The sequence below is a fragment of the Chiloscyllium plagiosum genome, unplaced genomic scaffold (genome assembly GCF_037043375.1).
Source record: "Chiloscyllium plagiosum isolate Xiang-an unplaced genomic scaffold, Cpla_swu_hap1 HiC_scaffold_9, whole genome shotgun sequence".
Lineage (NCBI taxonomy): Eukaryota > Metazoa > Chordata > Chondrichthyes > Orectolobiformes > Hemiscylliidae > Chiloscyllium > Chiloscyllium plagiosum.
This window is the reverse complement of record NW_028270147.1, coordinates 22,447,093-22,462,012: the sequence shown is the minus strand read 5'-3', so window position 1 is coordinate 22,462,012 and position 14,920 is coordinate 22,447,093. Positions and strand designations below refer to the sequence as shown.

Here is a 14,920-nt window from a genome sequence, read left to right as displayed (position 1 = left end):
AATAATTTAGCACAGTTACTAGGAATATTAACACAGCGTTCATATTCTCAAAGCTGTTGCATAAATATTTGTTGCTGGTGGGTGAAGATTAAATGATGATGGAGGAAGACAGTCAGCTGAGAACAGTGACTGCTGTACTGTTATCTTTTATTTCTTAATCCATGGGATGTGGGTGTTGCTGGAAAGTCCGACCTTCTTGTCTATCGTTAATTGCCCCTTGAGAAGAAGATGGTGGGCCGTCTTCTTGAACAGCTGCTGTTGTGGGTAACACTGAAAGTGTTATAAGGAAATGGGTTCCAGTTAGAAACTCAGTGACAGTGTGGGTATGGCCACCCACATTCGTCAATGTATTAATTGCCTTGGAATTTGCAGCACCATCCTGTGCACACCTTGTCTGTCGCAGTGAGAACCCCCTGAATGGAGGGGTCATTGTTCTATTCCCCCAACTATATTCTCCACCACTGGTCACCCAACATATCCCAGGCTCTCCCACCATTGGTCACCCAACATATCCCAGGCTCTCCCACCACTGGTCACCCAACATATCCCAGGCTCTCCCACCATTGGTCACCCAACATATTCCAGGCTGTTCCACTATTGGTCACCCAGCGTCTGGCCCATCACTTTTCCAAACCAATATGAAAGCAAATGGGCTGTTTGGCTGGCAACCTGGTTTCGGTTGGCTGGGGTTGATGTTATGTTTGAGAAGCCCTGAAGTGCCTTGTGTCTTGGAAGTGTGAGTGAAGGAGAGAATGGATATGTAGCAGAAGAAGATCAATGCGGAATAGTGTGAGGTGATGCATTTTGGTAGGAAGAATATGCAGGGAAATGCAGGGTTACAGGGATGGGGTATGTACAGGTAGGATGCTTTTCGGAGGGTCGATGTGGACTCGATAGGCCGATTGGCCTGCTTCCACACTGTAGGGATTCTGTAATTTGATGATTCTCAGTTCAGACTGTTCTTCTTGGAGATAAGAAGATTATGAGAAGATATCATAGAAGTTTTCAATATTAAGAGGGAGCTGGATCGAGTAGATTGGGAGAAACTTTCCACTCAGAAAGGAATCAAGAACAAGAGGGCACAGATTTAAAGTAATTTGCAAAACAAGCAAATGTAGTGTGAGAAAAATCTTTTTCACTCAGAGTAAATGGGGCTGGCATGCACTGTCTGGAAGTGTGGTGGAGGAATTGAAGCATTCAAGAGGGCATTGGAAGGTTATTTAAATCAGAACAATGTTCAAGGATCTGGAGAAAAGACAGTAGAATGGCACCAAGTCATAATATTTGTTGAAGAACAAGTGTAGGCACAATGGGCCAAATGGCCTCCTTCTGGACTATAACACTTCAATGCTTCTAGGTGATACCATTTGAACCACACATATATAGTTATATAAATACATATATTTATAAACCAATGCAGTAATTTAGATAAAACCCACAAACACACACTTTTTAACATGAATTGCCTCCATAATGACTGGGAAATTCACCTTGAATTGCTGGAGACATCAGGACAGGCTATCAACCTGACAATACTACCATCAATTCTAGCTCTTGAGATGCTCAGGTCAGTGATGGCCATTTGAAAAAGTGTCAAAAGATCGAAACTCTGCCCCTGGAAGAGGAGCAAAGTGTAGAGGACATTTTTTAAAAAATACTTGCATTGATTGGATATAGCAGGAGCGTAAAGCTCCAATGACCTGGACTGGCAGGATGGAATCAAACCATCAGTGCCATACCTGTCCTTCTGAACCCCTTGCCAAGCCTTTCAGAAATTGTCAGATCTTTTGGAGTTACTCAAGGACCATTTGTAGAGTGAGCTGTTAATCATTTCTGTTAGCTGTCGCTAATGGACTCTAATTGGCATGAAGTCTTAATAGCTTCTTTTGTGTAATGATTAACTGCTGCCTGATTTGTTAATGGTGTCTGCTTGTCTTTCTAAATGCAGAGCTGAAGATGATGGCTGCAGGAAACTATGCAAGTTTACCTCGTAAGATCCAAACCAGCCGTAAGAGCTCGCTCCAGTCATCGATGGACATGCTCAATATCAAAGGCCGTCTCACTGGTCAGCTTTCTGGCTCACTCCAGGGTATTTCCATTCATGGCACACTGCCGAGAAAAAAAAATGGGAAGGTGTCTGTGATACCTGATGGCACGTACAGTCCCATAGGAAACCAGCCACAGCCTTTGCCAACCCGATTGCACAAAACATCATTGTCTTATGAGATAATTGAAGAGCACCCATTACAAGAGGTCACAGAATTCCATTCTGGGTGAGTGATTTTGTCATTTTCTTAGTCACTACACAAGGGGTGGGTTGAGGATGTCAGAATGTGGCTGTGAAAGGTGCCAATCGGCATTTCTGACTGAAGAAGCCTGTAAACATTTAATCCTTACCTCACATGCTATAATCCACCATCCCTGAGATGCCTGTGGAGCCTAGTTCATTAAAGCGATATATGAACAGTGGTTTTGCCAATCTGTGCATCAACTGTTCGTGATTGGGTTAGCCATGAGAGTGTGTGCATTTCTTGTCAGGGAAGCTATGATACAGCTCAGAGACTAATAAACACCAAGCTGAGGTTCTTCAAGAATTTAAAATCTAGCTGGTCAAAGAAAGAAAATAATCACTAGTCTTTCTGCCCTTGGTATTGGGCTGCAGCGAACTGCATTCCTTGAAGGAATAAGATGGGCACTTTTGACATGGCTTTTGAAACACGTATGTGATGGGAAGAAGGGTGTCACAGTTTAACACAATCTCTGGCACCTTCAGTACTTGGCAAGATGGCTAAAAATAGGGTCTATCCCAATGAAATCAAATCTGAGTCCCTCTGCTCTGATCCTGCCGTCTCTGTCTCTTTTGGGAGAGGCTGAATAGGCTGGGGCTGTTTTCCCTGGAGCGTTGGAAGCTGAGGGGTGACCTTACAGAGGCTTAAAAAATCATGAAGGGCATGGATAGGATAAATATTCAAAGTCTCTTCCCTGGGGTGGGGGAGTCCAGAACTAGAGGGCATAGGTTTAGGGTGAGAGGGGAAAGATATAAAAGAGACCTAAGGGGCAACTTTTTCACGCAGAGGGTGGTACGTTTATGGAATGAGCTGCCAGAGGATGCGGTGGAGGCTGATACAATTGCAACATTTAAGAGGCATTTGGATGAGTATATGAATAGGAAGGGTTTGGAGGGATATGGGCCAGGTACTGGCAGGTGGGACTAGATTAGGTTGGGTTATCTGGTCAACATGGACGAGTTGGACCATCCATGACTATGACTCTATGAACTGTTCTTAACTACTTATCCTGCATTCCCAGCTTACAATTACAGAAATTTATTTTAATTAAATGAGAAAGACACAGGATCAATTTGTTTGTTTCTCAGTCACGCATCATTATGGTTTGTAGATATTTTCCGATCAATCCATCCTAGGGATGTCATTACACACCTCTGGAGCAAGTGAGACATGACCTTGGGGCTCCTGGCTCAGAGGTAGTGACACTATCACTGCACCACAAGGGCCCTCTGATTGCGTTTTGTATTCCATGGTAAATATTAATGAAGATTTCTCAACTGTATAATTCAACCATGTTTGATTGGCAGGCATTAAATAGTCTTGTGGAGAGATTGGAGTTGTTTGCAATCAAGAATATGACCTCTTGATAAAATCATTAGGGACACTTCTTCTATATAACCTTTCCCCAGTGGAGTCCAGTCAGTATAAACACTGGGCCAAATAGCCCAAGAAAGTGTGAAATATTGAAAATGAAAGGATCATCAAATTCAGATGAATAGGAGGGGGAGTTTTCTTATTCACTTGTGGATGTAGGCCTCATTGGCTGGGCCAGCATTTATTGTCCATTGCAAGTTACCCTTGAGAAGGTGAGGTGAGATGCCTTTGTGAACCGCTGCAGTCCACCTGTTGTAGGTTGACCCACAATGCCCTTAGGGAGGGAGTTCCAGGATTTTGATTCAGTGACCATGAAGTAAAAGGCGACATTTTTCCCAGTCAGGTTGGTGACTGGCTTGGAGGGGAACTTGCCGGTGATGAAGTTCACATGCACCTGCTGTTCTTGGCCTTCTTGGTGGAAGTGTTTGGAAGGTGCTGTCTGAGGATTTTTGGTGAATTTCTGCAGTGCATCTTGTAATTAGTACACAGTGAGTGTCAGTGATAGGAGGAGTGGATGTGGTACCAATCAAGCAGGCTGCTTTGACCTGGATGGTGTCAAGCGTCTTGAGTGTTGTTGGAGCTGTATCCATCCAGCAAGTGGGGTGTATTCCATTTCACTCCTGACTTGTGCCCTGTAGATGTTGGACAACATGAGGTGTATTACTCACTGGGATATTCTTAGCCTCTGACTTGCACTTGTAGCCGTTATGTTTATGTGGTGAGCCAGTTTATTTTCTGGTCAATGGTAACCCTCAGGATGTTGATAGTAGGGGATTCTGTAATGATAATGTTATTGAATGTCAAGGGTCTGTGGTTAGATTGTCTCTTATTGGATATTGTCATTGTGTGGCACAGATGTTACTTTCCATTTGTCAGCCCAAACTTGGATACTACCCAGATCTTGCTGTATTTGAATATGGACTGCTTTGATATCTGAAGAGTCGTAATGGTGCTAAACATTGTGCAATTCTCAGCGAACATCTCCACTTCTGACATTATGGTGGAGGGAAGGTAATTGATGAAGCAGCTGAAGGTGGTTGGGCCAAAGACATTACCCTGAGGCATTCCTGCAGAGCTGTCCTGGAGCTGAGATGATTGACATCCAATAACCACAACCACAATTGTAAGAATGAGTATTGACATGGGAGAGGATAGGAGTGGACTTGTAACACCTTCCTTCACTTCCAGCAGTATTTGAATGACCCAACCACACTCACTGTCTGAACCTCCACATAAAGGGCATTGAGGTGTGAACTATTGGAAGGCATGTGCCTGGTACTTGCAAGGATGTGTCCCAAACCAGGTGCCGCCTTCAGGAGAGAAACATATATAAGAGATAACAAAAGTAGCTTTTACTTATATTTAGTTTCCTTTACCTCGTCTCCCTACTTGTCTTAAGCTTCAAACTGCGAGGCTTCAATATGAGTAGACTGTGCGCTTACCTTTGTTGCAGTTTATCAGAAACTGAACCTTGATTAAGATGGAATAGCTTGTTTAGAGATGTTTATACATATTATTGTCCCTGGCAGGTTCTTGCAGGTTTGCTTGTCAGACTGAAAACATGCATTGTGCAATAATCTGTTTGGAAAATCCAATGTTTATATACAAAGAACAGTTAAGAACTGCATGATAAAGACCAATAAAAAACACATGGTCAAGGCTGACATGTTAGCTGTCCCGTTCTGTGATTCATACATTCCTTCCATTCCCAGTTTCTATCGCTCTCTTTCCAGCCATCTCAACTTCTGATACTCTCACCCGTTGTGCATCCTTCCCTCTTCCTGTCTCTCTGGTAGTCCATTTCTTAATGATATTCCTAAACATGAATAGATTTTAGAACACAAAAATTGGGGGCTCTTCCTCAGATTTCTTTCAAAGACTACTTTTTGATTTTCAGTGGCTCCTTTCTCATCATTTCTGAAATATCTCCACAAGGGCTGGTATCTTATCTCCGAGTCTCCCTTTATTTACAAATGACTGTAGTTACTGCCCCTTCAGAGTCAGCTTACGGTGTCAGTATCTCTGACACTCCTCTTTTTATCTGTCAGCATGGGCTCTCTGATTAGGGTTGTAATATGGTCCAATCAGGGAACTCATATTCTATGAGGTCTAGCTGGCTGACATCATTAGATTAGATTACTTACAGTGTGGAAACAGGCCCTTCGGCCCAACAAGTCCACACTGACCCGCCGAAGCGCAACCCACCCATTCCCCTACATTTACCCCTTTTACCTAACACTACGGGCAATTTAGCATGGCCAATTCACCTGACCTGCACATCTTTGGACTGTGGGAGGAAACCGGAGCACCCGGAGGAAACCCACGCAGACACGGGGAGAATGTGCAAACTCCACACAGTCAGTCGCCTGAGTCGGGAATTGAACCCGGGTCTCTGGCGCTGTGAGGCAGCAGTGCTAACCACTGTGCCACCGTGCCGCCCACTATCACTACAGTAGCCACCTGGTAGTGATGCCTTCTATATTTGTGTTGACACATACAGTAGACTTCCACAGAAGCAGAATTAGAAGAATTATTCAAATACTCAATTTAACTTAAAGCCAAAACATACAAGGAAAACATGAACTTCCTAGATGCAGCAATATTTAAGTTGGCACAGGTCAACAAGCATGAGTCAGCAATTTTTTATTTTCAAAATAACCAAGACATTTCTACAAACAAATAGGCATTACCTTAATTATACCTTCCAGGGACTGATGCAATCACAGTTAATGTGTTTCTAACGTATGTACACAAAGCTAGAAGATTGTAACCCAAGGAAGTTACTATCCTTTTTTAAGTACATCTCAGATCTCAATCTCAAATTAAATTTAAAAATTGGGACAGCATTCATTTAATTTGAAACATCCACTACCATTTTTATCTAAATAATAACCCCTGAAAATATGCAGCCTTAAACTAGAGATTCCTCTTTCATTTGCAAGGATTTAATTATCTCAGTAATTTCACCTTTGTTCTGGCTCATGCAAACCAATCTCTCTCCTTTGCAGTCCCTGTTTCTCCCCCTCCTTGTTATAGGCTCTCCCTCTCTCTCATCCCCTTGTCACCTCCACTTTTCCCTAACCACCCACAGTCTCTTCCTCTCTGCTGGTCCCCTTCCACCTCCTCTCTGTCCCATTCCCTTTGCAGCCTCCCCCTCTTTCAGCCCACCGTACAGCCTCCCAATTTGCCCTCCCTTATCTTTTTCCCCTCCTTGACCACTTGTAACCAGACCCAACTCCTGACTCACAGTCCTTCGGTCCTGGCATCTCTGGCAAAAGGATTTCTGCATAAGGTCGTCCTATGCCTGGACAACCCCTGTTTTTCAGACCTCCCCAACCCAGACAGGAACATAGCTTCAGCAGACCCTGAGACACCTGGCAAAAGGCCTTCCTGGGGATTTCTTTCTTACTTACCCTGATTGCTGCGATCACAGTCGAAGAGTGTGGTGTTGGAAAAGCACAGCCAGTCAGGTAGCATCTGAGGAGCAGGAGAGTCGACGTTTCAGGCATAAGCCTTTCATCAGGAATTAGGCCAATTTTTTTCCCAGGTTTGCTGCTGCTGGCTCATAGCAAACCTCTCAGCAGCAAATGTGCGAGAGGACCCGCTGCAACTGGTGTATTCTTGTATTTCACAGTGTGGCTTAATGTTACTGCCTCTAGACTGCATTCTTCACTTTTCAAATAAGAGGAAAATGATACATTTAAAAGAAAGCTGGATAAGTACATGGGGGAGCAAGAAAAAAAAGAAGACGTTGGATGGGAGCAAGGTCAGGAGGGGTCTCATGTGGAGCATTAACACCAGCATTGTCGGATTGGGCCAAATGGCCTGTTTTTAACTACAGATTCTATGTAACATTATGTTGGCTCGCACACAGACACTGAGTCCAGGCCTGAGGTGATCTTCCTGTTTATAGCCTCTAGCTGCTTTGTAAATAACTGCATGCCCATGTCAGTGGCAGGGTGAAATAATCTAATGCTGAAATTCATCCATTTCATAAGTGCCATGCTTGTAATGAGTTATGTAACACTGTTCCTGCTCGAAGGGAGCTTTCTTGTTTCCACAGTTGAATATTTTGGTCTGATCAGCAGCAGGTTTAGATGTTATCATGGATGAGGAATGTTACTGTGAGTAATAGAGGGAATTTTAGCTCCCCAGATAACCCACCATCATGATAGATAGATTAGCCTGTGAATGCCTGCGGGGATAAGCAGAGAACTGCTTTTCAAAGTCTATCTCTGAAGTGTTCCACTTCTTTTTAACGGAATGGACTATCGGTTACCTGAATAATAGAAGCCTTCTCTGTACTTGAAATGATTGCAGCCTGATAACCAGATCACAGACCATGGCAAGGTGGTACAGTACAACTTATACAGTTAGACATATCTTCCACTCCTGTCCTCCATGGCTTTAAGCTTTGAGTCTCGTTAGCTAATTGCACTGATTCAAGGAAGCCGAATACTTCTTTGTCTCAGAGTGTGGGCAGTGGAGAATGAGGTTCCATTGCTGGTGAAAGCTTTCCAGGGTGATGTGTATCTTAGTGTTGGCTGCCACAGATGCTATCACAAGAGGTGGGTGCTACTATCATGTTCATGGATTTGACTGTTTTGTCTACGTCTGACAAAGTGATCTCCATGCTTAACAGAAAATCTTGATGTACGTTGAGAGCACTTAGAAAACTACAGTATGATTGGCCAAACTCCACATGGTTTTACAAAAGGGACATTGTAGGAACAGGAGTAAGCTGTTCAAATCCTTGAGCCTCTTCCACTATTCAATTAGATCATGGCTGATCTGTGGCCTAAGTCCACGTATCTACCTTTGACCCATATTCCTGTCTCTTTGTTGGCTACGTAGAACAGTCCATCTTCCGTAATTACACCGGCACCACTCCCCACCTCTTCCTCTGCTACATTGACGACTGCATTGGCGCCACCTCGTGCTCCCGCGAGGAGGTTGAGCAATTCATCAACTTCACCAACACATTCCACCCTGACCTTAAATTTACCTGGACCATCTCTGACACCTCTCCATCTCCATTAATGACGACCGACTTGATACTGACATTTTTTACAAACCCACCGACTCCCACAGTACCTGGATTACACCTCTTCCCATACTACCCCCTGCAAAAATGCCATCCCGTATTCCCAATTCCTCCGCCTCCGCCATATCTGCTCCCAGGAGGACCAGTTCCACCACAGAACACATCAGATGGCCTCCTTCTTTAGACACCGCAATTTCCCTTCTCACGTGGTTAAAGATGCCCTCTAACACATCTCGTCCACATCCCGCACCTCCGCCCTCAAACCCCACCCCTCCAACCGTAACAAAGACAGAACGCCCCTGGTGCTCACCTTCCACCCTACCAACCTTCGCATAAACCAAATCATCCGCCGACATTTCCGCCACCTCCAAATGGACCCCACCACCAGGGATATATTTCCGTCCCCACTCCTTTCCGCCTTCCGCAAAGACCGTTCCCTCCGTGACTACCTGGTCAGGTCCACGCCCCCCCCTACAACCCACCCTCCCGTCCTGGCACCTTCCCCTGCCACCGCAGGAATTGCAAAACCTGTGCCCACACCTCCTCTCTCAACTCATCCAAGGCCCTAAACGAGCCTTCCACATTCATCAAAGTTTTACCTGCACATCCACCAATATCATTTATTGTATCCGTTGCTCCCGATGCAGTCTCCTCTACATTGGGGAGACTGGACGCATCCTAGCAGAGCACTTTAGGGAACATCTCTGGGACACCCGCACCAATCAAACACACTGCCCTGTAACCCAACATTTCAACTTCCCCTCCCACTCTGCCGAGGACATAGAGGTCCTGGGCCTCCTTCACCGCCGCTCCCTCACCACCACTCGCCTGGAGGAAGAACACCTCATCTTCCGCCTCCGAACAGTTCAACCCCAAGACATCAATGTGGTCTTCAACAGTTTCCTCATTTCCCCTCCCCTCACCTCACCTCAGTTCCAAACTTCCAGCTCAGCACTGTCCCCATGACTTGTCCTACCTGCCTATCCTCTTTTCCACCTATCCACTCCATCCTTCTCCCTGACCTATCACCTTCATCCCCTCCCCCACTCGCCTATTGTATGCTATGCTACTTTCTCCCCACCCCCACCCTCCTCTCATTTATCTCTCCACCCTTCAGGCACTCTGCCTGTATTCCTGATGAAGGGCTTTTGCCTGAATCGTCGATTTTACTGCTCCTCGGATGCTGCCTGAACTGCTGTGCTTTTCCAGCACCACTCTACTCCAGAATCTGGTTTCCAGTATCTGCAGTCATTGTTTTTACCATATTCCTCAATACCTTTGCTTAACAAAAATATGTCTATCTCAGATTTAAAATTAACAACTGATCCAGTATCTGCCGCCATTTGTGGAGGAGAGTTCCAAGCATCTACTACCCTTTGTCTGTAGAAATGCCCCCTAACCCCTCTCCTGAAAGGTCTGGCCATAATTGTTAGACTGTGCTCCTAGTCCTAGAACCCCCAACCAGTGGAAATAGTTTTTGCTTGTCTTTTCTTGTTAATTTCGTGAAGCCATTGATCATATCACCCTTTAACTTTCTAAATTCTGGAGACCACAGCCCTAATTTACATAATCGTTCCTCATAATGATGTCCAGGTATTGTTGTTGTAAACCTATATTGCACTCACCTCCAGGGCCAACGTCTGGAGGTGTGGTGCTGACATCTGCTCACAATATTCCAAGTGGGGTCTAACTAAGTGTAAAACTGCAGCATAACGTCTGCAATCTTGAACTCCAGTCCTTTTGATATAAAGGCCAGTTTCCTATTTGTCTTTTTGATTATCTTCTGCACCTGTTCATGATCCTTTTAAATGTCTATGCACCTGAACCTCCATGTCACTTTGGACATCCACCGTATTTATGGGGGTGGCATGGTGGCTCAGTGGTTAGCACTGCTCCCTCACAGCACCAGGGTTCCAGGTTTGATTCCAACCTTGGGTGACTGTCTGTGTGGAGTTTGCACGTTCTCCCCATGTCTGCTTGGTTTTCTCCGGGTGCTCCGGTTTCCTCCCACAGTCCAAAGAATTGGTCATGCTAAATTGCCCATAGTGTTAGGTGCATTAGCCAGAGAGAAATGGGTCTAGGTGGGTTACTGTTCGGAGGGTCGGTGTGGACTTGTTGGGCCGAAGGGCCTGTTTCCACACTGTAAAGAATCTTATCTTCATACCATCTAGAAATGATCCCAATCTATCTTTTGCCAGTCCTAAGTGGATAACCTCTTTCTTGCTTTCATTGAACTCCATCTGCCATAGTTTTGCCCAATCACTTAGTCTGTCAATGTCTCTTTGTAATTTTATGTTACCATCTACACTGACTCCTAACTTCATGTTTTCAGCAAATACAGATATATGGCTTTCCATGCCATTATCCAAATTATTAATAAATAACATGAATAATTGAGGCCTTAACACAGATCCTTGTGGGTCACCAAGGGTCACATCCTGCCAATTTGAGTATCTATCTGTTAACCCTACTTTCTGTCTCCTGCCACTCAACCAATTTCTAACCATGTCAATAATTTGCCCTCACTTCCATAAGCTTCTGTCTTAGTTAATAGTCTCTCACGTGGGAAGACTATTGACTATCAAATACCTTCTGGGTCCATATAAACAATATTCACACATATTCCCCTGTCCACTACCTTCAAAACATTCAATGAGGTTTGCCAGGCATGATCTACTTGTCATGAATCCAAAAACAGAAATTGTTGGAAAAACTCAACAGGTCTGGCAGCATCTGTGGAGAGAAATCTGAGTTAATGTTTCAGGTCCAGTGACCCATTACTCTTCTGAAACAAGACCTTTGAAGGAGCTTGACGGAGTAGACGCTGAGAAGTTGTTTCCACAGATTTAAACACAGGTTGTTGGGATAGTGTTGGGTTAAAGGGATAATTGTTGAGGACAGAGACGAGCAAAGATCTCTTCACTCAAAAGCTTGTGATTCTTTCGACATTTCTGCCCTAGGGGATTGTGGATGCTCCAATGTTGGGATATTCAAGGTGAAGCAAGTCAGGGATTTGGCCTCTCAGGCCATCATAGAATATTGGGAGCATCTTGTAAAGTGGAGCCGAAATCCAAGGATGAGCCATGATCGTATAGAATGGTGGGGCAGGTTCGATGGGCTGAACGGTCTTATCCAGTTCCTATTTCTTCTATAACATGTTTTTGGGCCCATTCAAATTTCTCGGTCACTGAAACCATCAGTAAGTATAAAACAGGAGATCATTCCTTTGATGTGAAAAGGCAAATAACCTGGCAAACCTCCAGCATACTTCAAGCTCTGGAATCCAGTTAGAAAGGCAACAGGGTGGATCGTACAGTGACAGGGAATATTGGCTCTAAATAGCTGTTAAAGCATCGACCTGATGCCCCGTCGCTGGCTGAGAGGCCTGGTATCAGATTTGGGTTTGTTTTTCCGATGGCAATAATAAGAAGACTTGCGATTTTAAGTAGTTTTATTAGTGAGATAGAAACAGTGCTACAGCAGCAGAGGAGGCAGTGTCAATCCCCAGTATCAGAATGGTTCAGTCACTGTTGCTGATGGGAGGAATTGAGGTGGAATCAGACCTCTGTTCAGTCTGCTCAGTGAATAACATCAGTGACCTAGGAATATATCAGCCACACGGACTGCATGGAAAGACCAACCAGGCGCATAAAGGACAGATAGAAGCGTGAAAGAGAAAGACTAGTGAAAGGCAGGGATTTCCATGGGCTTTGCACAATTACGTATTTCTCAAATATTACACAAAAGAAGCTCTCAATTCTTTCATAAATCTGTGTCCCAGACACTGTGGCCCAACATCACTGCTAACAGTATAGAATCCCTACAGTGTGTACATGGGCCGTTTGGCCCAACATGTCCACACTGACTCTTTGACTAGCCCACCCCAACTCACCCCCCTACCTATCCCTGCATTTCTCATGGCTGACCCACCTAACCTACAAATTCTTGGACACTGTGGGCAGATTAGTATGGCCAATCCACCTAACCTGCACAACTTTGAACTGCAAGAGGAAACCCATGAGACACAGGGTGCAAACTCCATACAAACATTCACTCAAGGCTGGAATCGAACCCAGGTCCCTGATGCTGTGAGGCAGCAGTGCTGACCACTGAGCCACTGTGCCTTATCAGCAGTAGAGGGTTTAACACTTTTTTTTAATGATGCTGTACTTGCCATCATTCCCATACAGGCTGGTCATTCTGAACAAATTACACATACACCAAAATAGTAATGACAATAATACGCTGAATTTGAATAGCTTTCTTCCCCTTTTAATATGATAAAATGCCCCAAGACACTTCCTGCAAAAGCATATTGACACTGAGCCAAGGGGCTGGTGTTGCAGAAGAACCATTAGGAGAGATGAATTAAAGCTTGGTCAAAGAGAGAGGCTTTAAGGAGCATTTTTCAGGATGAGAGAAAGGTTAAGAAATTAAATTCCAGGATTTAGAGCTGAAAGCACAGCCACCAGTGGGGGAGGGTGCAGTTAAGTTTATGCAACACCTGAATTAGCAAAACAGAGATCACCAAAGATTGTAAAGCTGGATGAGGTCAGAGGTGGGACAGGATGGACCAAGGAGGAACTAGTCGAGGATTCTCTAAAGGTAAACATGCAGGTTGAGTCCATGATTAAGAAAGCGAATGCAATGTTGTCTCTTATCTCAAGAGGGTTGGAATATAAAAGCAGAGATGTACTACTAAGACTTTATAAAGCTCTGGTTAGGCCCCATTTGGAGTACTGTGTCCAGTTTTGGTCCCCACACCTCAGGAAGGACATACTGGCACTGGAACGTGTCCAGCAGAGATTCACACGGATGATCCCTGGAATGACAGGTCTAACATATGAGGAACGGCTGAGGATACTGGGATTGTATTCGTTGGAGTTTAGAAGATTAAGGGGAGACTTAATAGAGACGTACAAAATAATACATGGCTTGGAAAAGGTGGATGCTAGGAAATTGTTTCCGTTAGACGAGGAGACTAGGACCCGTGGACACAGCCTTAGAATTAGAGAGGGTCATTTCAGAACAGAAATGCGGAGACATTTCTTCAGCCAGAGAGTGGTGGGCCTGTGGAATTCATTGCCACGGAGTGCAGTGGAAGCCGGGACGCTAAATGTCTTCAAGGCCGAGATTGATAGATTCTTGTTGTCTCGAGGAACTAAGGGCTATGGGGAGAACGCTGGTAAGTGGAGCTGAAATGCGCATCAGCCATGATTGAATGGCGGAGTGGACTCGATGGGCCGAATGGCCTTACTTCCACTCCTATGTCTTATGGTCTTATGGTCTTGAACACAAGAATGAAACTTTTAAAATTAGGTTGATGGACTGGGAAGCCAGTATTGATCAGCAGGCAAGGGTGATAAGTGAATTGGGCTAGCAGAAAGGAGGTGTGTCATTAGAAGTCGCAAATTAATGGCATAGGACAATTTATGAGCTGGTTTCTCATTTTGGAATAGTGTTAACACTGAGGTCATTGATACCTGATCTTCTAAAGCCTTGTGATAAGGAGGGAACACTTTAGAATCATTAAGATGATAGTCAAACAGGAAAGATGAATAATCTAATCTTTGAGTTTGTAAATGTTGCATGAATATAACTGCTTCATCATTGGCCACAAAACCAATTTACAATAAGCCCAATGACACAACATTCATCCTCTGAGTAAGCAATGTACAAATGACTTGCTGGTATAATCTTATCTACAATCCCTTAAATGACTTAAATTTTATCCCTCTTTGATGTATTTCTCTTATTTTACCACAAAGAATTCTCTTGTGGGGAATGCTTACACCAAGTCTCATGGTCCCAACCCCACATGAGTATTTCTTGTCATGTTCAAATGCTCTATAAGGCTGGGTTGATAGTGGTTTTACTGATACTTTCCCAGAAATGCAGTGTAATGTTACTGATGTCAGCCAACTACCACTGATCTCAAAGACCCAGCAATAATTTATCTTTCTCCTCAATCATAATATTAATCAACGCTCATCTTTCGGTATACTATAGTTGCACAGAAATAAAACATCCATAAACTATCATATAAACTTAGTTTGGGTCTGGGTTTAAGGTAATAAGTTATTTTTTCATGGAGTGGAAGTATGGCTCAGGTTTTTGGAATTAGGCACCTTGGGCTGTTTCATTACATTTAAGGTGCTCTATAAATATAGGTAGTTTTTACAGACTAAAGATTGGGGTATAATGCTGCACACTT

General features: G+C 44.2%; 1 protein-coding gene across 2 annotated transcripts in view; it reads left to right on the top strand.

The window, feature by feature from the left end:
* The window catches only part of bcar3 (BCAR3 adaptor protein, NSP family member), a 188,151-nt gene that overhangs the window by 76,984 nt on the left and 96,247 nt on the right, over positions 1–14,920 (top strand). For both annotated transcript variants that reach the window (XM_087990469.1, XM_043698829.2), the window contains one exon: positions 1,949–2,273. In XM_087990469.1, the coding sequence (XP_087846595.1) occupies positions 1,949–2,273 (325 nt within the window). The remainder of the gene's footprint in view (positions 1–1,948; positions 2,274–14,920) is intronic.